We start from the raw sequence: 27787 nt of genomic DNA, 5'->3' as shown, positions 1-27787 counted from the left end.
TTCTCAACAGTCGGAACAACCCATGTCTGACCTTTTCCCAACAAAAAATTATGATCTGTGCTACTTCCATTTATGGCACTAAAATGGATTTGTAGTTAAATAGTTTTCAAATTGTCTGCAGTCTGCATGACTGTGTCACATTTCATCCGGGACGTGTGTCATATTTCTGCACCAGAAAAAGCCAGACATTGTAATTCTGCACGTAAACAATGGTAGAAAATTATAATTATGAACTTATGAAAGAAGTTTGTCAGTGAAGCGCGTCACATCACAATCCCCCTGCTCTCGGCTCTGGCTACACATCAAAACAGACTTCTCTACAAAAGTTGCAGTCAAAATGCAATTTATATTAATAGTGCTTTCTTTTTATTAGTTTCCTTCATCTTGTCATGGTTTTGTGACAATATTGTTGTCTCCGATTGCTAAATAACTTTAAAATCGATCCATGAACGACTCCGCACGTTATGACTTTTGGAAAAGTGTGACATGCATGTTCTTCTTCTGTGAATGCTGGCCGTTCCAGGATTGTGAACCATTCACACAGAAGTCTGACTGTGGTTGAAGTGAATTAGTGCTACGAACAATCACAAAAAATACATAAATAAATAAATAAATAAATAAATAAATAAATAAATAAATAAATAAATAAAAATTGAGCAACAAGATGTGTGATTCTGCATCGTTTAGACGTTTTGATGCGCTGCTCCTCAAAAGTAATTACAATTTTTAAACATTTTCATATTTCGTCACATTGCAACTACAAACTTTAATGTAACTTATTAGGATTTCAAGTGCTGGACCATCTTCTTATCAACTGTGACGACCTCCACAGCATGATACTACCAACACTGTGCTTCACCATGAGGAAAATATCTTCAGGCTGATGTGCTACGATGGTTTTCTACAGACCAGATTCTTGCATTGCTTGCAATTGCTTCAAGATACAGGAAGTAAAGGAGTGAAAAGGGGGGTAAATATAAATGCTTGACACATTTTTGATATTTTTATTTGTAAAGGAAATTTAATACTTGATTCATCTTCTTTCCAATTCACAGTTGAATGTAATTGGTGTTCTTTCAAGGTTGTGGTTGCAACGAAATGTAAAAAATTTCAACGGGCTCAAATGTTTGTGCAAGACAGTAGAAACTTAATACTTTGCTTGCACATTATCACAATGATTGGATGATTAAAATGCCAGAATTAATGATGCATGCAGTGAATGTTTGTGAACGAACCCCCCCATCCCCCAGGGGACAACGTGTGTTATCGGAGCAGCCACTCCATCCTTCAAAATAGAACAATTACTGTGCTCTGCTCTACAAAGGCTGAGGACTGCATTAGTCAAAAATAGACTGACATCATACAAGTCGGACACTATGTACCAGGCACAAAGGCATCCCTATCCTTCACAGTTTATGCCACATTTCATCTGCAGTAAATAAGAACGTCACTGTTAGCTGACGCCGGCCCTTCCCTCTCACTTCATCGAGTCAAACTGAATATTAAAACGCAAAAGAAACTCAAATATGATGATTGATACAGAACCTGCTTTGTTGAGGAAAAAATGACTGAGAAAATAAAGAGAAACACGATGATTTCAAATTTGATCAGATTTTTTTTCTTCCCTTGATTAGATTTGAGATATTAGTGTTTGCATAAAAACACATTTATTTGACTTTACAGACAGCAGAACACAAAATCTGAATTAAATACGTATTATTTTAAATTATTGCACAAGGTTTGGACCTCCAAACAAATTTTTAAAGAACATTTTTGGAACACTGTTGTTTTAAATGAATGAAAACTACAAAATTAGCAACTTTTAGCAACAAAAGCAAGATTTCATATATATGAATTTATATTGATCGATCAAATGTTTACTACAATACCAATGTATTAAACAACACATTGTTTATGTATTGTAGCTAAACAATACATTTGATCGAACAAAACAAGCAAATACATTTAAATTGACATTTATATATTTTTCCCCTTTTACATGAGGAACCAAATAAAATGTTTCTAACCGATAACAGAATGAACTTTTATTGACTAGTTATGTTTTCAGTGAAGATTTTCAAATTACATAAGACCCACAATCTACAACAGGCATTTTGTTTTCTGTTTGTTTTTGCATTTAACTTTCCGGAGGTTTTTTTTCCAGATTTATGTTGCATAGAAGCTGAAAGCTGCTTCTCCTTGTTCGGTTCTGATGCAGACCAGAACCAGAAGACCTGAGAGGTCTGAAAGGTTGATTCAACAACAGCAGATCTTTAATGTATTGTGGTGATAATTCAGTGAGTTTAAAACTAACAGAAGTACATTAACATCTGTCCTCTGAGCTACTTGTAATCCCTGTAGGGTCTTTAGAACTGGGTGATGTGCTCTACCTTCCCGGTTTTGGTCAGAACGCCAGCAGCAGTGATCTGGATCAGCAGCAGCTGTCTGGTTGACTTAAGACACTTTTGCAATAATCAATGCAACTAAATATATGCATGTATGAGTTTCTCTAGATCTCGCAGAAAAATTAGTCTTGTAATCCTGGAAATGTTCTTCAGGTGACAGATGGCCGACTTTGCCGCTGTCTCTATGTGACTCTGAAGGTTCAGGTCTGAATCCATCAGTTGAACCAGATTTCAGGCCTGATCAGTAGTTTGTAGTAGCTTTGTGCCGACTCTGGGTCGTTCCTCTTTAGACCTCTTTAAGACAATAACTTCAGTTTTGTTTACTAGCACTAGTAAAAACAAACCCAGCTGGGGTCTGCGGCAGCCGCGAAGGACTGAGGGGTAACTCGGGTTGCGTCCCCGACCGGGACCAACCTGTGGGGCCAACGTTGCCTCACCCCGCTGGTGCCAGGCTCTGCGCTCATCCTTGGCTTGGTTTGTCACGCTGTCCCACCATTGGCACGGTGTTCCTAGCTGCCAGTCACAGTTGCCCCCCTCCCTTCCAGGCACACAATGGCAATAGCATGACTGGCGCCGGGCTCAAACGGCCTGTTGTTAATGAGCAGCGCCAACAGAAGCCACTGCTTGTTCTTCATTTGCCAACGTTTTAATTATATGGACAGCGCTTCCATCAAAGCCGCATCGCTCAAGTTACGCCCTCATTGCTGAACTCTTTCTTTCCTCTGTGTCTCCAGAGCTGTATTCATTAGCAGAGTAAGCAAACAGAGAGAAGAGAGAGAGAGAGAGAGAACAGGGGCTGTTGTCTAGAGAGAATAGTCTCCTTCTATATCCAGATGGGTTATCAGTGGGATAATAGGCCCTCATTGTGATAGATTGGACTCCTCTTGCCAGATAAAATGTCTGTATTGTATTGTGAGGAAATATCACCACAGGCGTCACCTGGGAGGCTAATAAATAGGCCTGGATAAACGCTAATAATTCTGCTTCGACTTGCAGAGCCGCGAACAGATGAGGTGTAATGCTCCAGCACAATTAAGACGATGTTAGGAGGGTTGTGTTTCACAGCAAACTATATTGATTTAGTAGGTCAGGCATTATACGCAAAGGATTTGTCAATACAGTTTGGCCGAGCAATGAAATACTCAAATACAGCCCTGCTAGGCATTCTCCAGTAAGTGTTTATACATAAAACTGTCCCATTTATTGAAATGTGCTTCCCTTTTTAGCTAAATCACAAGGAAGTTGGCATATTTATTCCTTTATATACATCTGCGTGAGTGTATCTGGGAGCAGCCATGGAGAGTCCCCGGTGTCAGGGGTTCCAGAGTACAGAGACCCAATCAGTGCTGGCCCGATGGTTAATGGATGGATGGCCCCCAAAATTAATTAGCCTGACTAATGTAGTGTACACTTAATTACACCGACTGCCTTTTGATTTATAGCCGGCCAGATCCGGCAGCGCACACACATGCGAGCCGCGGTCGGCCTGAATAAGAGGGGGAGGGATTGTTTTGCATTTACAAATTTATTTAGCAAGTTTAGGTTCAGCAGCCAGGACAGCGGCCGTCGACGAGCTGATGGACTGCTGGTGGTTTCGGCTTGGGGCTGAAGGTAACAAGCATGGGGTTACTTTTCCCGCCCATCATTTACTTTAACCCCTTCGTCCATGAATTATGATAACCTCACCCAGCCTTGTTTTTCCAATTATCTTCAGGATTTTTTAACCGTGTTAAATAATAATTTTTCACATTTTCACACTGTACAGACGTTCATTGGGCTCTGATGATATCGTCTTCCTTATTTCACTCCCTTATGTCATCTGCTGCACTTCAGCATTATAAAATAAATAATAAAGAAACTGTAACTCACACAACTGAACTAACCAGCAAAAAAAAAAAAATACATTTGATTAAAGTTATAGTTAAATAGAGGAAACATTTACAGCTGATCAAGAACTCTTAATACCAAAATGCTCCCAGATATGGTGAAAATTTCACTGCCAGTGATGTCAACTTTAACGATTAGATACTTAGAACAGAAAATCTATCCTCAAAACAATATTTTTAAGTGTTTAATCGTATCAATTTGGTGGATGGAAGCACAGAAGCATTTCTGTCAAAACATTTTTTTAATTGGTCTGATGTAAACCTTTAATCTTAAACGTTGCGTTTTTATTCACCGTAAGCAGAAAAGTCTCATAACCAGAAGAGAAATTGGTTGAAAACCTCAGTTTGTGTTTAATTATCAAACCCTCAGCTGCTTTTACTGAGCTGTGGCTTCTTTCCCCTGTCGCCACATGCTTGCTCTGGAGGAGAGATGGCTGCAAAGTCAATAACTCGATGAAGCTAGCTGGACTTCCTCAAATGGATTGCATTTTACAAACTACCACCTTAAACTGCATTTTACTGCCCTGTATAATCAGTAAGATCAAACTGAAATGTATGTAAGATGAAAAACCTGACGATTCGTAGTTCAGTCTTTGCAGATTTCTTCATACATCTGCAATATTTCAAAGCAAAAGCAGTTAGAGACGCTGAAATACTTTGTTGCAATAATACGTGAAAAACAGCCAATCCATTCATTTTCCTTGGAGTGGAAATAAGGAAGACTGAAGAAATGAGTTTTGCAGTAGAGCTAAGATGGTTTCCACTGTGTGTATTAATGCATACTAAGGCATAGTTGGTGTTTGATTTATTAAATTGGCAGTTTTAGGCTATTTTAGAGTCGGTCTCAAGAATTCGTAGATTTCATCAATTCATGGATGGCTGCGCTCATAATCCACATGATTAAACAAACAGGAATCTGTCTTGACGAATAGATTGATTTGATTTTATATTTCTGTCAATTAACTGGATCTGTTTTCCTATTAAAGGCCCTGGAGATTACATTTGCTGTAAATTACAGTTATATAGACTGAATCTGCTTTTAAACAGTTAAAAGCAATGCATGACCGAGTTCAGCTGAAACATGACATTCATGCTAACCCGTTTCTAATCCTTACACTAAAACTGCTTGCTTCAATCTGTCCTGACATTGTCGTACGTGCGTGCGTGTGTGTGTGTGTGTGTGTGTGCTCCATGGTGAGAAAATGAATGATCTATCACAGTGGTCTGTCATTACAAGGCATCTTACAGCATTCATTTTCAGCAGGGATAGTCGAGGGCCCCACCTTTAATTTCATGCTGCTCAAGCGAGAGAAAGGACACAGGACAAAGGAAGGGAGATTGATACCCGGTCCGTCCCTTCCCCCCGCTCCGGCCTCCCCCTGCACTTCCTGCTGACGCCAACAGGGGGACGCTAATCCAGTAAGTGAGAGGCCAGCTGAGCCTAATGAAATCTGCCCAACAGATCAGCCTCAATTAAAACAGCCCCGCACCATGTCCGGGCGACAGTAGATCAAGTCGGCAATTAACCCCTCCCGCTGGCCTCTATCAATCCTTATATTGGAGCAAGCCGGCCAGCAGCACACAATCTCTGCAGATATTAAATTTACATTCTATTAAGTTTAATTAGGAGGGATTTTAAATATACTGGGAATTTGGGCACGGGGCCCCGAGTCTGTCATCGACGCAGCTGATTCATGGCCACATCGAGGGAGGGGGGGTACATGCACATACCAACACTCTCCCTGAAACACATACTGCTGTAATTTCTTGCCTGAAGCGTAGGAAGCCAAGAACAAAATGTGTATTTGTGTATAAATGTGTCAACAACAGTTGTAAGATCTGGTTTACTGGCTGAGAGTCCAAACTGAGAAAGCAACTTGTGATTTAAATTTGCATTTCATTTAGGTTTGCAGGCGTTTGTTGCTCCACAGCGCTCTTAAGGTCCCATAACAGCTTCTGCATGTTCATGTCAGTGACTGCAAGGCTGCAGAGCAAACACAAATCATGAACCCCCCACACTGCAAAAACACAAACGTATTTTGGTCTAATTTCTGGTGCAAATATCTGAGTACACTTGAAATAACTTACAAGTAACTTTTCAGCAAGATACAGGAATTTGTTTTTATTGATCTAAAGAAGATCTACTGGCAGATTATTTAACTTATAACCTAGGAAAAAATTCTTATGAGTTAACTTGTCAGTGGAACTAGAACTTTTTCTTCACGTTTAATAAATTATTGACTTAAAATAATCTACTACATCTTGCAGAACAGTAACGTTTAAGTCAGTTTTGTTTTTTGCAAGTATACCAAGATATTTACTTGGTAAAATTTTCTGTTTTTCTCAGCTCACTTCCATGGTTTCACATTTGATTTGAGGTGTTTGTGCTGACTTGCTGAGTTGAATTGCGCACAAACTTGTTGCTGAATATTAGAGCCAAAAATCTCTACTTCAGTCTCATTTGTTTAAAGGAAGATGTTCCAGAAGACGTGGATTTAGTTCGGATGACAGTCGTAAAACGCAAAGTTGTGCTTTTCCTAGCTTTCTTCTTCTACTACTCTCCAGTTTGCATTATTTGCTGAACTGAGCATAATGCACTATTTGATATCTTGGATCAATAGCAATGTGGGATGGTGACATTTGTTGTGAATTGGGGCTAAATAAATAAACTGAATTGAACTGAAACTGAATTGCAGCCATTGTCTTTTTCTAGACTTGAAGACAATCACACAGGTGTTATGTTATTGCTGCACATTGTGATCCCATTCCTATTGACTAAAAATCCAACCAATTCACCAGGAAAGTAGTCAGTAGACGTATTTTTAAATTTAATACTGCGTAGTAAAGAGAGAGGCTTTAACATTTTGATGTGGGGTTTAGAGGACGGAGTAAATGGCTCTAAAATTGATCAAACAAACAAATAAAGCTAAACCAGATTTCCAATATTGGATTTTCTTGATAAAAGGGCAAAATAACTCCATTCTGTGGAGAAAAGAAGCTATAAAAGAAATTAAAACTGTGACTTCTGAGCAAATTAAGCTAAAAAAACCCAAAACAAAAACTAGTGAAACTCACTGCTTTAGAACTGATTTGTTTTTTAACGAGTCTTTTAAATGGAGGTTTAAGTACATCTCAGAACCCACATCCTTTGTGTTTGTCTTCATTTGTGCAAACATCTATAATAAGCAATGGCTTATAAAGAACTACAATAAATAAAACCATTATCAGAAACATCTGACTTCTTTTTGCTTACGTCTTTACTCCAGCAACAATAACTGGCTTAATTTTGGCTGAAATAGGACAATTTAATGAGACTTTAGAGCATGCACATGAGTAGGTGCTCTGCAGAGCATCCCAGATTCACACTATATGTTCAAAAGACATCCTTTGTGATTTCTTGTTTTAATCAGCAGCGATGCAGAGCGTGATCAAGCCGAGGCATGATAAGACCCATGGGAGAGGAAAGAGGAGGCCGGTGGGGCCTGGACCACCTCCAGGCTGCTCAACCCCAGCATTAGTCTCCACGTGGCTGTGTCTTTTGTCTGCCAGTCAAAGGCCTGCTGAATGGGGGTCAATTGAAACCAATTCCCTCTGTCGGACACAATTAATGGGGTTGCCTGGGCTGGGCGGGATGGGGGCAGCGGCTGCAGGTCTGTGGTTACTGATCCCGGCGCACAAGCATGTCGGGAATTTGCCACCTGGAATTTGTCTCCTGACAATAACAACCCTACAGCCTTTCACATCCAGCTCCTTTTCAGCGACAGACCTAAACATTTTCCTGAGCCATCCGTCGCGTCTAAATGCAGGAGAGATGAGGACTGGATAATGGTTGTGCAAAGTGAAAACATCCACAATGAACCAAAGGTAGAGAAGAACAGAAAGAGCATATTCATCCTGGCTCTTCAATTTTGCTCCTGTAGGTACATCTCAATATCACCAAAATATAGATTTATTTGACCTAAAAACCATAACTACGTTGATTGCACACAATTATTTACTATAGTTGTTTAGTCCTGTTAATTGTGGTGACTGTGGCTCATGCAAATAAAACATCCAGCTTCTCAAAAAAACTGCAATTTTGCATTAAACCTTTCTTCTTTTTTTTTTTTATTAAAGAACTATGGCCAACACAATCATGAAGAAAACTGGGCACTTGACACCGACACCTTCACAAGAAAAAATAACCACAAAGGGTAATTGATAAAGAAGCGGGCTGTTGACAAAGTCCTGTATCCAAGCACATCACTGGAATGTTGAGTGGAAGGAAAACATTTGAAAAAAAGGTACACAAACACATCACTGCCCACAGTCAACACAACAGACTACCAAGACATGTTATGGTGCATTTTATGTCTAGAAAGTCTGGTTTGTTTGTGGAGACATGTAATCAAACTCTGATGCAGACCAAAAAAGTGGATTCTGGTTCGCCTAAAACCCTCGGTCTCAGTTCGGTTGAAGTGAACTCTGGCAAGGTTCGAATGCATATGTGAACACCAAGCAGACCGGAGACCGCTTCAAAAGCAGGAAGCAGACTATTTGCAAGGCATTCTGGGAAAATTGAAACAAAACAAATGCGAGTCTACAAGCAGGAAAAATGGCCTGTAGTTTTTTTTTTTTTTTTTACCAAAGACAAAAGAAAAATCTTACAACCTGTAAAATCTCAAAGCACTCCATTTTTGTTTACATTTTGTAAAGAAGCAGGTCGTGTTCAGTGTCTTCTTCAGAGGTCTTTATGTTGCTTCCTTCTGTGGTTCTTGGTGCAGCGCCACCACAGGCGAGGTGAGGAATTGGTTTTCAAAGAGTTTGGTTGGTTCAATCCCGAGCAACGTGAAAGCAAACGGCACCAGATGAAAATGTAACAAATGTACCTGATACTTCGTGCATTGATGCAGTAACTCATGCCAAATAAACGCTGACCAAATATGTATTACTTTTATTTAACATTGTTAATTTTCTGTAAAAGAATTTGTGGTTATATTACCATAAAACCTCAATCATCAACAGTTATAAGATATAACTATTATAATTATGTTACTCTGTATATGAGCTTCACTTCTTGAATTGATTTACTGAAATACATTCACTTTTTGATTATTTTCCAACTGAGTAAGATGCAACTATATTTTACTGCCTTTTAATGATTCCAGACTGAGATACAAAGACAATAAAGCAATAAAAAAAGGACTCCCCGACACTGAGAAAGAGAGGCCAACCTCCCCGTGTCTGAATCAATCTGCAGATAAGTATGGCGGATCGATCCACCAGCAGCCCATCTACAGCTAAGCACTTCAGTGGATGTGCACTAATTGTCCTGTTGACATTAATTGTCATTAAAGGGCTTAGAACGGCCTCCGAGCTGTGAGTTACATCCTGCGGAGAGGTTCCAGCCCATTTGTTTATCAGTGACATCACAGCTCTCTTGGCCGCTAACACTCGGGTTGCAGCTCGGATCAGACGGGCCGATCCCAGCGTGGGTTTATGCAGCTTCAGAACTTATGACATCATCAGCTGCTGTCCTCCAATCAACTGCCAGAGTGTTTTAGCAGCGGGAGAAAACTGACACTTTACCTAAATCTTTTTTATCAGTGTTTCCTTGTTACAGTTCTTGTGTTTTGACTCTTTTAAAAATGAAATATTTCAGTAAAAGGAGGAGCTAGACAATACCAAACTGTATACAATAGTTCAATATTTAAGGATTTATATATTGTTTAGTTAAAAATCAGCAGCCTGACTTGTTTGATAACCTTTTTTGAGCTTGTGTTGATTGTAACCAATCATCAGTTGGGTGTTATTCCTCCCTTGGACTGCATTTATAGATACTGCCCACTGTGAACAATCCACAGGACATGACGTTTTAGAGTTGTTCTGACCCAGCCAGGTAGCCGTCACAATTTGGTCTTCATCAGACTTAACAAACTTCTTACTTCCTCAATTTTTCTTTTTTCAAGAGATCAACTTTGACGACACAATATTTACAAACTACCCAGAGACTTCATGATCGGTGATGAAGACATCACTAATCTGAGGAGTAAAGAAGGGCAAAATGCGGATTTAAATTTGTAGTGGAAGTTAAAAAAATGAGGAGGAAAGGATATAATCTTTTCTTTTCAGCTTATTTCACCCAGAACTAGAGATGTAAACCTTCCAGTGTCTAGTGATTCAATTTGACTCTGACTTTTAGAGTCTTAATTTGATTCAGAAATGATTTTTAATTCAGAAACAAATTTTTCTATTCAGTCTAAAATATTTAGTTTGAATTACGTGACAAACATTTGTTTGTGGATAAAATCCTGTATCTTGAATTACCAGCACTAACTTAGTTTACCTGTCAGGGTTTTTCTAAAATGAAAAAACATTATTCAAAATATAATTTTACAAAAAATTAAGCAGACCGAAATCGATTCAAAATTGCCAGGACTAGGAATTTAGATTTTATATACATATTTTTCTTCTGCACCTCCGTCCAGAAACCATAAAAATTGCTGCTTTTTGTAGATTTTAAAGCTTTGAACCCGACATCCTTTATCCTAGAGAGCCCAGATAAGATATCAACCTAATAATATCAATGTGGCAACCCAAATGTGTGCCAGGTGACATGTAACTGCAGACTCCTGCTACTGAATAGCCTCAGTGTTTTTCCCATCTGCGGGAGCAAAGAGCGTTCTTGTATTTATTACCTCCAAAGCAACACACGTTCATATGACCAGAAGGGTCCATGTAATCCGATTACAACCCCAAAATCAAATGTTCTGCACTAACTCTGAGGCGATGAATCAATGCCTCCTGATGGAGTGGAAAACACATGAACGAGGAACGCCTCGGCTCAGTCGGTCATCCCCCTAGTGGGCGGATGACAAACAACAGAAAGCTTCCTCTTCTGTGCCTCAGAGTGAAGTGCTTGCTAAGTCATCTGATTACTCCAATGAGGGAGCTTCCCGCTCCTTTGAATGGGGGTTCTAGTTGAAGCCCACACCTTGACCAGTGGTCCCGCTGATTCCAGGACCATTGTGGCGGAAAAGAGCGACTCTGTTATCATCGGACATATCGCTGTCTGCGGTGGGCTTTTATGACTGCATTGTCTACTCATGGACAATGCAGACTAGCTGCACTGCTTCAGTTCTCAGTGGTCTCATTTGCAACGAGAGGAGAGGGGAGAGGGGAGAGGAGGAGGAGTAAATGGCACCATAACATAACAATACACTTGGAGACTCAGTTGGCAAACACAGCTGGGGCTGCAACAGTGAGGCGTTTAATGACTCATAACTCTGAGCCGACCGCACACAACTAAAACCACTTTTACTATATTGCAGTTGCCCTCTAATACACGCAAACGCTCTACATCAACATGAAGCTGGCAACGCTTGCTGTTGCCGTTAAAACACGCATGTATAACAAAAAGGACACTAACCTCGAATAATTCCCTGGTGTCCAACCTGAAGTTAAAGTCCCCGAAGAGGAAAAATGGCAGCTTCTCGTGCTGCTCGTCTGAGATCCTGCAAAACAATCCAGCAACAAATCAATCCAAGGAAATGATCTTAGAAAAAAACTGAACAGGCAAAGCAACTTCACAGCCATCAGTATTAATTGCTGGAGACTTTTAATTGGAGGGGGATTTGGATCATGAGGGTTACAGCACCACCTGGTGGACTCAACAACTTCCTTTAAGGGGGTTGGTGTTTTTTACTTGTTTATTGTAAAGATCTCTTACCAGCTTTAAAAAGATTTGCTGCTTTGCATCTTATTACAAAAATCACAGGACAGTGATGTTAAGTGTCCTCCACTCATATTGGTGCACTGTAAAGCAATAGCAGAACTAAAAAAATAAAAAAATAAAATCTAAGTACAAAACTCAAAATTTGACTTTGAGAGATATTATACAGTGAGGAACAAAATCATGTGGTTGATTTTCCTTTTACAGAATCACCACTAAAACAACTAAAATTAGAAGTTTATTTTTTTGTTTTTTATTCTGTTCCCACTTGGTGAAACAAAGACACAACCAACAATCTTTACACACAATAAATCAGCTTTAAATTAATCCAAAAAAGAAAATGTTTCATGTTGTTTCAATCTCTTTGTTAACAAGGAGGATAATAATCGAAGAAACAGAGGAAAGATTTACATGTAGCAATTGTTCAACCTAAAAATAAGGAATTTTGCAGAAATAATAAAAAAAAGTAAAGTAACATTTTCAAACTTTACATATTTCATTATTCACTTTAAATTAGACACACATTTTCTGGCATTATTCCCCCATTTCTCCCAAAAGCTATAAATTAACCATGGTCACCTCATTCCATTCGCAAAGCATTTTTAATGAACACTTTAGTTATTTTTTTATTTTTATAAACAGATCTGAAAGTTGATTTCTGTTTCTCCATCATTCAAAGTGGAAAAAAACAAGAAAACATCTTCAGAAATCAGGAAATGAGAGGAAAATAGCTCATCACCTCAATGTTCCAACATCTACAGTTAGGAGAATTATTAACATTAACAAACTTCAGGTTGATGTGGAGACTAACAGGAACTGTAAAGCATGGTGGAGGACCAATGATGCTGTGGGGATCTTTATATTTCAAAACCTGCACGTCATTATGAATGACATGTTTTAGAAAAACCTAATTAGAAAACGGTTTGTCATTGGGTCTTTTGACATTGTGATGATCAGAGACATGAAGCTGAATTAGAAAAAAAATGGACAAAAAGACAGAACATTTATATTCTCTAAACTCACAGCTAATTCATCTCTGAATAATCTGACATTTTTAAATGTTACAGAAAATATAATGCGTGTAATATTGACGAGAGAGGGATGAACTCGTTCTAACACCAGAGAGGTCTAACTGTGGCGTTGCTAGAAATAATTTATAACTGAATGTGACATTTTTCTGCACTTATTAAATAAATAAAATCAAAGTTGGAATTTTGTCACACTTTTTGATATGGTAATGTGGGTTTATGCTACTGCGATAAAAAACAAAACATTTATTCCAATGCATTTTATAACTCATTGCCAAGAGTGAAACCACATATGATAATCCCACGTTTTTTTTGTCATTTCCTGCATTTTTAAAGCTCTTTTTTGTCTGAAGGAGAATCAAAACTTATTAATTATCCAATAAAACTCAAAATCTTGAGGAAAAAAACAAATTATTTGCCCATTAAGATGGAGATTAAACCCCACGTCTGTATAATTTTATTCAGATAATCTAGTTCTGGAACAGCTTCATGTTCTGCAACAAGTTCCTTCATCCTCTGGGATTTGTCTGCGGTGCATTTCCCATCCATGCAAGGCATCTGAGTGATCGCGCAGGACAGTTCATTAGCAGCCGACGCTAAATTAATAATCCTCCTTAGTTGCTTTGAACGACAGAAAATTCACTTTGCTGAGCTGATCAAAGGGATGGCGAACGAACACGACTCGGTTCGGGTCGGCTCTAAAGCTCGGCAAAACAAAAACGCTGGGAATTTAGTTTTAAGGAATTATCTTCATATCAAGTTTCCCTGCCTTTAACATCATTACATTTGGGATTCTGTTATATTATATTATCATTTCTGTTTCAAGCCAAACACATAATATTATTACACTGTTGGAAGAACTTGGTGTTCCAATTAAATCACTTATATAAAATTTTAAAGAAGCAGATTTACTTTTAATATTTGAGTCAGAAGGAAGAGCATAAATCTTCCTCCTCATCCATGCAACTACATCAGAGTGCCAGCATCCCAGCGCTTTAAAAATGCATAATAAAATTAAAAAATGCACCTAAGCGACATATAATGAACTCCTATGCCTCATCGCCTACTTAGAAGTGGCTCTTCTACTGAGCAGAGATTGGAAATTAAGGTGGATGTAGTGCTCGCTCTTGTTTAATTAATGAGTCAGGATGCTTGGCTCACTATCTCTGCTAATCGTGTGAATAAATCTCGCCGTTGACTTCCCAGGCGCAGATAACAATATATTTATGAGGCCGTAAAGAGAGGAGAAAGCCTTTCACGGCGGTGGGTCTCAGTCTGGCCGGCTGTCGTAAAGGCGGCGAGGAGGTGCGAAAAGGTTTCACAGAAAAAAAGAAAAACCTCTTTCAGTTTGATATTGCATCGGATTAAACAGAATCTGGTTCATTTTCTGAGAAAACTTTAATAAATGAGTTCATTCTGGATGACTGTGGCTGATGTAACTTTGTTTTAAATACATTTTAATTTTGTTTATTCAGTTTAGGTTGTTCTATTTTTATGTCCAATTACATAAAAACATGAAATCAATCAACAATATGACCATTTAGATTCAGTTAAATAAAGTCTAGTTAATCTCTTTATTAGTTTGTTTTTATCTAATCACTTTGTTTACTTAGTCATTATTTGTTTTAGCAATTTCCTCATTTACATATTCTTTCTTTAATTATATTTATTTACTTTTCAATTCATTCAATCATTTAGTTATCCAAATGTTTTATTCATTTACATCACATTATGTACATTTTTTTCTGATTTACTTATCAATTTATTGATATAGACCCTTTTTTCTGTATATTTTAATAGCCAGATTAATGGGTACAAATAAACAACTTTACAACACTTAACTCTGCAACACTAATAATTTCTTAAAACTCATTTAGTTTCATCTGTATAAGTATTTTAAAGGGGGTCAATTTGTTTTTATTTGAAGCAATAGTTTTAACTGATATTATACTGATTGTTTATTTTTGTCAGCATTTTGCTTCAATTTCCAAAATCAGGATTCAGAAATAATCCCAAACATCCGTTTAAGTCAAAATGAAAATACTAAATAGAACACAAATGTGATATTTATAGACAAAATATTTTAGTTATTATTTTACAGTCAACACCTTCATGACTCATCAGCCGCTGGAGTCCAGAGAGTGAGGTAAAACATTTTCTGCAACCACGACATTAAAACCTACTGACTCTATTACCACAGTAATACTGAGTGTTTGTGTGTCCTGCAGCTCATTAATTAACTCGGATTGGTGTCATTTACGACACGACATGCTGGTGCTAAGAGACTGAGCTGTATAGAAACACTTTATCCAGCCAAGCCAAGTGGAGGGCAGTAACACGGCTAATAAGACGTTCTTATAACCGTGGGAACTCAAACACGCCTCGGGTGAGAAGAGAGTTTCATCTGATTCTTTAAAAGTAGAGCAAAAAGTCTGAATCTGTCTATTGAGACCAGGAGTGGAAAAGGAAAGACTGATAAGTAAACGGGTCAAGGAAGGAAACAGTCATAAGTGAATGTTTCTCCACAGCTTGCGGTCTTTCTCTGGCTAACAGGCATGTCTAATACCCGCTGGCTGGCTGTTTTGTCTGCGGCTGCGAGGTTTCAGCCACAGGTCAGAAGGTAACACTCTGTTTACACGATCATTTCCTAAAGCACTCATGGTGACCCGCCGCTGTGAAAGTTGACTTTTTTCCTTGGCCATTGTGGAGGGTCGAAGAATTGCAACATTAGCTACAGCTACTAGGCATGAAAGGAGCCTGAGGGTGGGGGGTCCAGAGCTAAGGGGTGCCACCCCTGCAAACCCCCCTCCCAATTTGCTGACCCTCACCCTTGGTGGGGCCCCTCCATTAGCCTCGTCATCATAGTCCATTCAGGCAAACTGTACCAGTGTCAGTGACATTTCCCCACAAAGACACACTCCTTTGCTCAGTCTATAAACATGCTTTCTCCAGGCCAATTCATCGCACGGTGACACCCATGAAAGAGCCTCTTCACAGGGGCCCGTTCTCACTGGGGCCCGGGTTGGGGCTTTCCACAGGCCTTCCGAAGGGCCACACAAAGATAAGGGTCAGACGTTAATTTATTACATGGCCCAGAACCTTGCTCCCAGGCTCCACAAAAGCAGCCAGTGCATCTTCTCTCTTTCTGATTCTAATTCTCTCTAACATGCAAACAAACCATCATCAAAATAAATAAACATGCATTTAAAACATTTAAATCTGAGCATTTCAGACTTTAATATTACCCTTGTTTATGACATATAAATCTCCTTGAACTCTTCAAGTCTCTGTTCTCAAGCCCCAATCACTCAGTGGCTGCTGGTCAGATTATACGCTGATGACTGACAGCTATACTGAGCAATAACAGGAGGTCTCTATGGGATTATGAGGGAGCAGCGTGGGGCCGTGTCACGATTACATTGACAAGCTGACCGACCATACGCTGGCAAATCAGGTTCTGCTTTGCACACAATAGCCCAGTTGAACACCGTCAACCATTGTAAGTAAATGCCGAGACTTTGGGAGAATGTTAACATTGTGAAGAATTTGCCAGTGACGTCTTTTTGAATGGACCACGGTTGGCCTCCGACAGGACCTTTGACATCGCTGGACAACCGCGGCATCGCCCCGCAGTTAGCCACCCATCTCCTTAGTAACGCCCACCCCAGTAAGAACACCATGCAGGAAAGATGTGGTGTGTGGGGGGGGTGCATAAGTGGACAGCGGTCACACAGAGGTTAGGGACCACTCAAGAGACGGTCCAATTGAGTAAGAGACTAGTAGACAGGTTGTTAGACAATACAAGTTTCCAAAGATATCGATAATACCATTCTGGCTCTTCAAAGAAATGTTCCACGAATTTTGTGTTACCACATTGGAATCATCAATGATTTTAGAGATGCCACCCATAATTTTGCAGTTGGCTATAAGGAAATTTCCAAACAATCTGATAGATTATTTTCATGTGGTCAACATTTGTTCTGGTTGTAGATGCCCCAGAAAATTCACCTAAAAACCTTACAGGGCATGCTCAGTGAAAGAGCTCCATCTCAGATTCTACGTGACCAGAATTTTAAATGTGTATGCTTCCAAAAACCAACACCGGTTGATTTTTGGGAGTGTTTCCAGAAGAACCAGAACCAAACATGGAGAAGCAGCATTCAGTTTCTATGCGACTCTAATCTGGAACAAACTTCCAGAAAACTACAAAGCAGCTGAAACACCGAGTTCCTTTAAATCAGGGCTAAAAACATACCTGTTTAAAGTTGACTCGTAATAACTGGAACACTGATCAATATACTGTGATGAATATTTGCTTGACAAAATGTAATATTAATTGCTTGTTTAATAATTGGTGACTGTACTTTTTTGATGATGTAAAACCACTTTAACTGCACTTGGACTGTCTTTTTGCTGAAAAGGCAGTTATTTGTTCTATACAAATAAACTTGACACATAAACTTTGACCTAAAATAAGTCTTCAACATAATGATCCCATCAAAATAGATTAAAAAAAAAAATGAACCAACATGTTTCAATGGCCTTGAAATTGGGCCTCTTTCTCTTTAAGAAGCTCCTACTGTTTCCAAAACTCCACCTTCAGCAAGTCATCACAACGATACTCCTCCATTATGCTGTTTACAACCATTCTTAGGAGCATTGGACTGAAGTGGTTTGCATGATGAAGTCAGCAAACTTGCAGTTCCACCTGGTGTTTTCTGATTGCTGCTGCCGCTAGTCTGAAGGAGCTGAGTGAGGAGGGCGGAGCTTTGTGAGAGCAAGTGTTCCCCTGGAATGGTTGCCAGGGGAGATTCAAGGACTTCTCAGACATGCATCAAAGAATCAAAGCAACACTCAGGTATGTTTTTGATGAGGGAACAACTTTATAACATGATATAAAGCTCCAAAATGTTGATTTTACATAATCTGCTTATCTTACTGTAAAGTATAACATTGTCTAGAAAGGAGCACAAAAAATGGCAAAGCACATTTTGTCCATTCTGGTTAAATTTTTCTTGAATGACCGAAATTCCATGAATGCATCTGAATTTTCATTTGAATATTCTTGTAGAAGTTGGTAATAAATACAGAAAAATGTTACTGATATAGATTTAAGACGTTGCAAGGTGTTAATTGAATTGGGAATATTAGCATAATGCCTGCAGAGACAAGAACACCTTGAGAAGCTCCCTGTGGCTTTGTGGAGGACCTGCTTGTGATTATCCTCTCCTCCCTCTTGCTGCTCAACATGTCTATTGGCTGGAGGCGAGCCGGCCTCTCTCGGCTCTTTCAGCCTGTTGTTCTGGGAAAAGCCTAAAGGGAAACATTTAGATTGGAGGGCTCTTTGAGACGCTGTGACAGTTGACTGATGACCCTCCATAAAATGACAAAGCATCGCTGTGTGGTGGCCAGTGCAGCCCACTGGCTCCCCATGGGAAACTAATTGCTTTGAATTGTTAACGGCAACATTATTTTTCTGCCAATCATTCCTTTTCAATGGCCCCGAAAATGAGCATGAAACAAGTCTTTTCAGCTAACAAAACAGTTAAATGTCCCCAATGTTGATCAAATTAACTTCAGCACTGTGACAATGGACTATATTTGTGCGAAAATAATGGTGCACCACAAAGGAAGCCTTTATACCAGGATTTCACAGTTGTAATGTAAAACTGTTCTCCCCTGAACCAGACCAGCCACTCTGAATGGGGCTTGGAAAAAGAAACAAACTTCAACACACAAAAGAGATTTTTTTTAAAGGAAGATGGAGGAAAAAAGTGTTGGTTTGATCATTTAACAGCCAAGGTTTTTCATCAAACAGAAAAATCTGAGGTTTAGCATCACTGAAGCAAAAAATAAGATGGATTTTACATGAAGTTATTCTTACTGAAAAATGTAAAGTTCAGGTGTTTACCCCATGTGATAAGGTTGCTACATATCCAGTTCCACATACTATTATGATTATTCCAAAAAGCACAGAGTTATAGCAAAAACTGCAAATTGTTTTATACATGCAAAACATGTTTTTCCCCATTTTACTAGGCGATTTCCAGAAGTGAAAATATGGCCAGTGTATTTTCAAAGTTACTGCACAATTTGTGGAGTTTGCATACCGGGAACATGACATAAACATGACATAATTTTCATATATAGAACATATCAGGAAACATTTTGCATGTGAAATGTTTAGTCACATGTTATTACTTGAGATTGTTGCCTGATACATGTTTACATGTTACTACACAGTATAATCTACATGTTAAATATGTGGGAAAATTCCAGTCAAATTCTAATAATGACTTCATTAAAAATGACCAAAGCAGACACACACTGCAAAAACACAAAAGTATTTTTTGTGTAATTTCTAGTGCAAATATCTTAGTACACTTGAAATGAGACAAAACTAACTTATAAGTTTTCAGCAAGAAATATGAGCTTGTATAAGTAAAAAATTCCTTAAAATTGGAGAAAATGAACTAGTTCAACTGGCAAATTATTTCACTTGTAAGAAGACATTTTTCCATGTGATAAGTGAAATAATCTGTTAGTGGAACTGGAACAAACAAGCTCCTAAATAGTGCTGAAAAGTTAATTGTAAATTACTTTTGTATTACTTAAAGTGTAATATGTTCACAAAGAAACAACACCAAAAATACTTTGTAAAATTTTGTGCTTTTGAGTGTTGCAACCATATTTATGTTTAATTAAATACACCATCAGACAAAATGGGAAAATTGTAGTATTTGAACTTCCAGATTTGTGTAAGTATGGAAAACCAGCCATTCATACTCATGCCTGCTTTCAATTTATCATTTAAAAATGGGGAAAAAAATAATTCTGGAAATGTGTGAAATTTCATGGTTCCCGGTATTGCAGGAGAAAGACGACGGGTGCAGCACTTTTCATGCCTGTTCACTTTCTCTGAATCCGTCGTGCGCAGATCCGGAGCACCGGAGTGAGAAAAAAACCCGGTGGTTTTCAGAAGGAAGGGGAGGAGGAGCACAAAGGCTGCTCGGCTTCTGTAAAGGGCAGTGAATAATGGCTCGCTCCTTTCACAGAGGCTGCTAACCTTTTGGCAGCCACCAGCAAACTCCATTCTACTCCACCGATCTGGGGGGACAATGTTCCAGGGCCGGGCTTTGAATGAGGCGCTACCACCAACAGTGTTTCCATTCAACGCCTGGTTGGGAACCATCTTTTTGGCCATTGTCCTAACTCTGACTCCTACCCCCAGAAGGAAAGCAGGAAAAGGGACAGGGGGAATACCTAAAGCTAGTCCCCCCACCTTCTCTCTCACTCTCTCTCCAGTTCAAGGTTTAATCTCTCACTTGGAGATGGGAGGGGACGGCGTACACGCCGCGATCACATGTCAGTGCCGCCCGGACCGAGTCTCAGCCTGCACCTTATCTGTGTCTGGCCTAATAATGCTGCTTACAGCCCATTGAGAACACATCTGATAAGGCTTTTCCTCAGTGGCCCTTTTAACTGCTAAACAGTGTTTATCTCCAAAGTACTTCAAGGCCTCTGGGGAACAATGCTGAGGAAAGGCGTTTAGCCACTATTGAGTCGCATCAGAAAGGCAGCGCTCTGCTCTGCAGCCTGCAGTGATGAGAGGGGAAAGCAGCAAGATGCTTCTCATGCAGCCTTCGCTCTTTAAGTTTTTGACAAATGTGGACCCGCAAACTCCAGCGTTTACCTCATAAACTCAGTACTGGAATAAAAAGAAGCATTTTTATAGGAAATTAAAGAAACTTTATTTTTTATCTCCCATAATGCTTAGGGGAAAAAACTCTAATAAATGTCACATGTGGAAAATTATATGGGATGGATGGATGGATGGATGGAAGGATGGATGGATGGATGGATGGATGGATGGATGGATGGATGGATGGATGGATGGATGGATGGATGGATGGAGATGGATGGATGGATGGATGGAGATGGATGGATGGATGGATGGATGGATGGATGGATGGATGGATGGATGGATGGATGGATGGAGATGGATGGATGGATGGATGGATGGATGGATGGATGGATGGATGGATGGATGGATGGATGGATGGATCTATCTCAGACTAACTTTCTCTTCATCCACATCAAAGTGGAATTTCCTCCAAAGCTCAACATTCGTGTTTTTCCTACAGACGGATTTACTAGGGCACTAAAAAGGAGAAACACAGAAAAGCATGACGTAAGCCGTAAAAACCTCAGGAAAACACTTCAAGGAGAGCAACAACAGAGGTCCTTTTAAAAACCGCATCATGTCAGGTGAAATACTACGTGATAAAAACGGCAAAAGCTGCTATATTCTGTAAACACTCCCACTTTGCTGTCCATTAAAGGCCTTCATTCATTAAATCAACAAAGAAGTACAGGCTAAATGTCACCTCTGTGAGATTAGAAAGCACCTCATAACGCAGCGGCCGGCAGAAATGGCCGTGTATTCCACCCATATATGCATGTACGCAGTTATTCAAAGCGGAGGTGGAGGGGAGCCGTGTCATGCATTCTTATAGCGTTTGAATGGGAGGTCAGCGGCTGGGAGCCGGGTACCGGGCTTTTATTCTGAGTTAGCACGGCCAGGTAGGGAGCAGGGGTGGCACCGAGCACTCCATCATCCCTCCCCGCTCCAAATGGAAACGCCATAAATCACATTAGCGTGGAGCAGGAGGGGGAAAGAATGGCCCGTCTGAATGGAGGCTGAACTGAATGCAGGTTCATTACAACGTCAGCAAGAGCAGAGGAATTAAAAAGGACACCATCATGTAGAATCAACGCTTCTGAGCTTTACATCATGTTATAATGTTATTCCCTCATCAAAAACATACCTGTAGCGTTGCTTCAATTCTTTCATGGGAAATCCTTTAATCTCCATGGCAACCATTCAGTTTTCAAAACGCTTGGATGGATCTAGCCCCGCCTTCAAGGACGAAGCTTCAGTTTCCAAGCTTCTGAGCTTACGCCACCCCAATGACTCCCTCACTCAGCTCCTACAGACTAGCCAGTAGCAATTAGCAAACACCTGGTGTACCATTATTTTTCAAGTTGGATTTTGTGGGGAGATGAAAAGATCGAAATACATACAAATGTTACAACCAGAATGTTTACGGTACGTCCGTAAATCTGACGCACAAGCGACATCCGCAAACCACAGTGATGAACGACAAAGCTGCTTCCCTTCGCCCACCGAGGGCTAGCCTTTGCTTCTAAAAACAATCTAATGGGACATTCGGAAAGATTGTTGTGTTCAAGTTGTGCTAAAAGGAGCTAGCTATTCAAACCTAAAATAGCATCTCAATGCTAATTTTAAACATGTCGCAGCAGCAGAAACGTCCCCAACGGTAGTTTACATTCCTAAAAAAGTATTTGTTCAAAGACGTTCAGTGAAGCATCAGGAGTTCCTGAATGGATATAACAGCAGTTTGCACCAATCTGATGGTTGAATAACCTAATTAACAAAATAAAAGCTATAAATATCTTTATTGTTGAGCCCACATGTTCGTTTATTCAATAATTTAGCATCAAAAGGTATTTTTCAACTGAAAATGTTGCTTTTTTTTGTCAATATGTGTTTTATGGCTGTCTGCTCAGTGATATCTTCTGCTAACAGCTGGTCCATTACCTGTGTAGAACAAAGTCCATGGCCTTCCGCCTGATCCCGGCGTAGTAGGAAGGACTTTCCTTCCAGGCCACAACGTTGTGAGCGTCGTGGAAGAGGTGAACGTTGACCAGATCGAAGTTACTGTGAGGGGGAAAAAAGAAAAAAAAAACACTTTGTGAGGGACATTTCCTTCAAAACATCACTTTTACAGCAGCTTATTAATTATTATTGCTTAAACAGAGACCTAAGCATATTTACTAGCAAAGCCGTGTGACATTTTAAACCCCTGATTGGCTTTCTTCCACCCTGCCCTGTTAGGAGGAAGCAAGACGACTCAATGTGCTGATGAACACCTCCCTGCTGATTGTATCGGTCCGAGGAATTGATCGTATCTCAAGGTTTATTCTGCTGTGACATCCTGAACAAATGACAACATTCATGGCTTAGACAATACGTGTTTATCCCGTCCCAGATCTGATCTCCTATTCTTCACCGGTCGGCCTCTCCCTGCCGCTGCTGTCAAACGTCATGCCCCTATTAAATGCTTACCGTTTCAGCTCTTTAGTCCTCATGTCATCCCTCTATTAGATTACAATCCCCTCCGTCCCCCCGCCGCCTCTGCACACTGGGAGTTTCTATTCATGCCGTGCAGGTTCAATTGCATCTTATGTTTTCTGTCATCTGTCATATGCAGCTGCTTGACTAAGGGGATTACGTGTAATCAAATATGGAGGCGCGGGGCCCGCAGAGGGTACGGTACGTACGGAGCTCTCCCCGTCTAACCTGGGAGACGTCAGACGCGACTGACACGGCTGGATCTGCGGCCCTAATCATGCTGATAGAGCTGCATCGACTCGAGGCTGAGCGGCGATGAGGTGGGTGGGACGTGTTGCTGTTAGACGGCTGTTAATAAAACTCACCAGCTGGAAAGACTCCATCGAGTTCTGATGAATCCCTTTCTGGACCACTGGCACTGCAGAACAGAGAGACTCGGTTTAGAACCTGTTATCAGCCAGAGTTTGACAGAAAGATGAGTGGAAGCTATTAGATGACGAGGATATTTCATTTTCAGAAGTGGTTTGTTGAGATGCAATGGTTAAAACATCAACAGAACTTTAATGATAAAGACTTTTTGAGCAAGATATTTGATCTCTTTTCTTGTTTGAACTGGTCGGTTTCCCTCCACAGACCTGGATTTGAAGCATGTTACAATGATTTTCAAGTTAATCTCAGCCTACTTTCTACGTTTAAAAATAAATTCTGACATGCATTTATGATCCATATCCTGTTGGAACACCCAACCATGTTTTTACCTTCGAGCTGCTGATCTGAAGTAAAGTCAAAGAAGACAGAGGGACTGAAAAAACAACCATGACTGGCTTCTTCAATATTTGAAACACCAAATATACTTTAGGATGCGTTGATATGCAGTAAAAACCATCTTAGCTCTAACACAGAATCTAGCATCCATTCTTATCTTCAGTATCAAAATTTAGTTTAGCAGAGCATGAGGGCCTACAAAACCCCCCAAAATTATTCAATCTGTCAAAGTTTTTCCTTCCACTTAACTTTTATTTAATGTTATTGGATGTAACTTTGCCAAACGTATTCTTGTTATGAAAGAAACTGAACTTTCATAACATTTCTTTTTGACTTATAATAGTTTAAAAATTGTTTTAATATAATTTTTACGTTTTATGAAAAAGCTTTATGAATTCTGAGTTTTCCTTGGTTGTACAATACAGTTTTAAAATGAACAGAAAAAATATATTCAAATATATCTGTGTGTTTAATGTCAACACATTACAAGTTTCCCTTTTTGGATTCTTCAATGTTATCCTAAATTATTGGATTTGCTTACTTGCATCATCATTTATTTCCCTGTAAACTGCAATAAAATAACAATAAACTTGGCTTGGACCTCAATTAAAAAATAATATAACTTCTGACCTATGTTTAGAAAAGAAACCAGACCAGACTGAGGTCAGAGGTCACACCTACAGCAGTGTGATCTGTTTGGATCAGACCTCACCGGGTTTGTCCAGCTGCTTCGTTCCCCAGCAGCACATGATCAAACAGCGCATGATTCACCATGAAGCTGGTTATTAAATGAGAGACAAATTGATGTTGTGAGTCTTCTCATTCGGAATAAGATAAATAACTCTATTTCCCACAACCTCTTTCTTTCTTTCTTTTCCAGTCGATCTCTCTCCCTCTCCGGGAGTTAACTGCGGTGATAAATAAACTAATTATGGGCCAGGTCGCATAATTACAAATTGACTAATTTTATTTAAAAAACCCAGATGCAAATTAAAGGGCTAAGAGGTATTTGATTGCGCCTTGCATCCTTCAATCTGCATTAGTACAAGATTAACTGTATCAAATTGAATTACATTAGCATACTTGAATTAATCCATACTGCCTCTGCAGGATGCATGGGCCCAATTATAACTCCCTCGTCCAATGTTGTGGTTTTGAAAAGAGCAAATGGAATTAGATATGAGTTTCACCCTGCTGGAAAAACAGATTGACCTTACACACTCAGGAAGTGAATAAAAAGGAGAAACACGCACAATAAAGGCTGAGTAACTACAGGCATAATGGACTTTATGTCCTCAGAACAATACGATTACTTTACAGCAGGAACAAATCCCTCAGCTTGTAAAGTTGTGGAACGAAGGGAAGCCGCTGGAGAGGATGAGGAGGTGGAAAGATGAAGGTTAGGGATGGCGGTGGGGGATTCGTACGAGATCTGACTGCCGCCAGAGACGATTAATCTCGATTTAATTTAAAGAGCCATTAACTACGATCACAGCATTAAAATCCATCACTTTCCTGACACCTGGCCCCAGATTACCCCATTTCCTGCACATATGACTGATTGACCCCCCGGTTTCTCACAAACACACACAAACAACACACACAAAGGCAAAGTCTCGCACTTTAAAACAGAAAGGCAGCTCTCAGTCACTGCTGCAATGAAACCGGTTCAGTCTGGGACAAGAGTCTGGTTTGAGGTAGCGTCTTGCTGCATCAGCTCACAGGAAGACGTCATGATTTGGTTGCAATACAGGTACACTGAACATTATGCATAAGCAACCAAAATGACAGAATTTAAATCCATTTATCTAGTATAAAAGATAGGACTGAAACGATTAATTGGATTAATCGTGATGAATTGATTGAATTTAGTTATCGATTAATTGTTAGCTGGAGTACACGTACTCAAAAAGGCCATTTTGCTGAAAGAATAACACACTCAGAGCACTAATTAAACCAAAAACTGTTGTGAAAGACACATACATTTTGCATTTACATTGAAATTAACATGTTTTTCTGTAAATATGTTCCACCCAGAACTCCTTAAGTGGCAAAGTTTTAACTTCTAATTCTGGAAGAACCTTTTGCTATTCATTTACTAATCAGTAATTTAAAATGCAATTAACAGATCAGCCCTACGCTGTGTTGATGTCAGGTCAACCAGAAACAGCTCAGCTTTTCACATGTTGATGTTAGAAGAATATTTCAATCTCCATATGGATCCTTTGTTACAAATAATCAAGTGTACACTAATTTGTCGCGTTTGAGGGAACAAAATGTTTATTTTCTGATATTAAAGAGGAATTTTATTATTTATTTGCATCTTTTAATGTATTTGATATTATGTCAAAAAGGCTTAAATGAAAAAATCTGCATAATGTGCCATTTTTATCCGATTAATCGTCAGAATAATCGATCAATCGTCAGAATAATCGGTTAATCGATTAATTAATCGGTCAGCATAATCTATTAATAGTCAAAATAAACAATAGATTAGGTTATTTAGTTGATTACTTAGTTAGTTTGTTGCAGTCCTAAAACAATAAACTGATGGAGTGACATGTTGGGTCCAAATAATAATGTCATCCCAGGATGTGGGTGGGGGTTTGATGGGTGGGTGCGAGGGGCAGCAGGAAGGCCACGAGGCTCAGGGTGACATTGGCTCAGCTTCCACAGGTCAGTGATGGCGTCTCCGCCTGCGACAGTGATGAACGGCGGCTGCAGAGCGGGTCGCGTCCGGAGGACGTTGGGCGATGCACAGACTGACCGCCAAGCATGGACCCACACGGAGGTGTAAGAGATGGAAGAAAAATGAAGCATTCAAGAAAATACTGTCATGATGAAAAGAAAGCACTCCTCCTTTCAGTTCTAAAACGATTTAAGTCTGACCTAAACTGTACAGAAAACATAACAGATTCAACCCAACTATATATTAGTCCCTCCAGTTTTCCACAGTTCCAGGATTCACAAAAAAATAACAAATTTTATTAACAACTCTCTGCATTTGTTTCTTGCCAATTCATAATTTTGAGTAAATTGTGTGCCAAAATGGTCAAGAACTACTAACTCCCACCTGAAGGTGGCAATACTTCTTACTTCTACAAAACTGCTGCCTAATGCGTACTTGATATTGACTAATAGTCTGTGATCGATATGGCGAGTAACAAAAAGTCACATTTACGGTCATAAATAAGTGCAAAGGACATAGCAAAAAGTAGCAGCACAAAATTTGTGATTTTGAAAATTACAATAACAAAATCCTAGAAAGACTGTCTATAAAAGCAACTCAATTCAAACCTAGAGAGACAACAGCATTGGCCATCAATCTGGGAAAGGCTCTAAGGCCATTTCCAAACCATCTGAAGTTCAGCACTGCGCTTTGATGAAGACTAGTGAAAAACTATTAATACATTTGCTGATCTTCTTAAAGTTTAAGACTCAGAAATGGGAAGTTAGTTTTTTTTTTTAATCTTAAATGCAAAAAATACTTTGGCTTAGGTTTGGCTTAATCACTGCTTTGACTATGTTGTTCTTTCAGCAACTGGCGTTTCTGAAGTGTGTGTACTACAGCTAATGATTGTTTACTAAACTAGCTGACAATTATTTGATATAGATAAATCACAATTAATCCAACTAATGATTTCAGACCCAGTGGAAGTCTTTCGATCATGGAGTGTGCTTCTATTTTTCAGAGATTCAATGTGGATCTGTTGTTTGTGTCTGGGTGCCAAAATGGGATTTTCATCATTTGTGGGTTAGTATGTCTAATTTAAAACAGCTACAAGGCCTTTTCTTTACCCCACAACTTAAAAACTACACAACTGTGACTACAGACA

The 27787-nt window shown here is 39.4% G+C and overlaps 1 protein-coding gene across 4 annotated transcripts in view; it reads right to left on the bottom strand.

The window, feature by feature from the left end:
* The window catches only part of LOC103461042 (inositol polyphosphate-5-phosphatase A), a 195586-nt gene that overhangs the window by 39574 nt on the left and 128225 nt on the right, over nucleotides 1-27787 (bottom strand). For all 4 annotated transcript variants that reach the window (XM_081616722.1, XM_081616720.1, XM_081616721.1 and 1 more), the window contains 3 exons: nucleotides 23552-23604; nucleotides 22653-22772; nucleotides 11700-11784 (listed from right to left, as the gene is read on the bottom strand). In XM_081616722.1, the coding sequence (XP_081472848.1) occupies nucleotides 11700-11784; nucleotides 22653-22772; nucleotides 23552-23604 (258 nt within the window). The remainder of the gene's footprint in view (nucleotides 1-11699; nucleotides 11785-22652; nucleotides 22773-23551; nucleotides 23605-27787) is intronic.

This window comes from Poecilia reticulata, chromosome 15, assembly GCF_904066995.2.
Source record: "Poecilia reticulata chromosome 15, P_reticulata-male-v2, whole genome shotgun sequence".
Classification (NCBI taxonomy): Eukaryota; Metazoa; Chordata; class Actinopteri; order Cyprinodontiformes; family Poeciliidae; genus Poecilia; species Poecilia reticulata.
The sequence above is the reverse complement of the archived record's forward strand: the minus strand, read 5'-3'. Positions and strand labels throughout refer to the sequence as shown.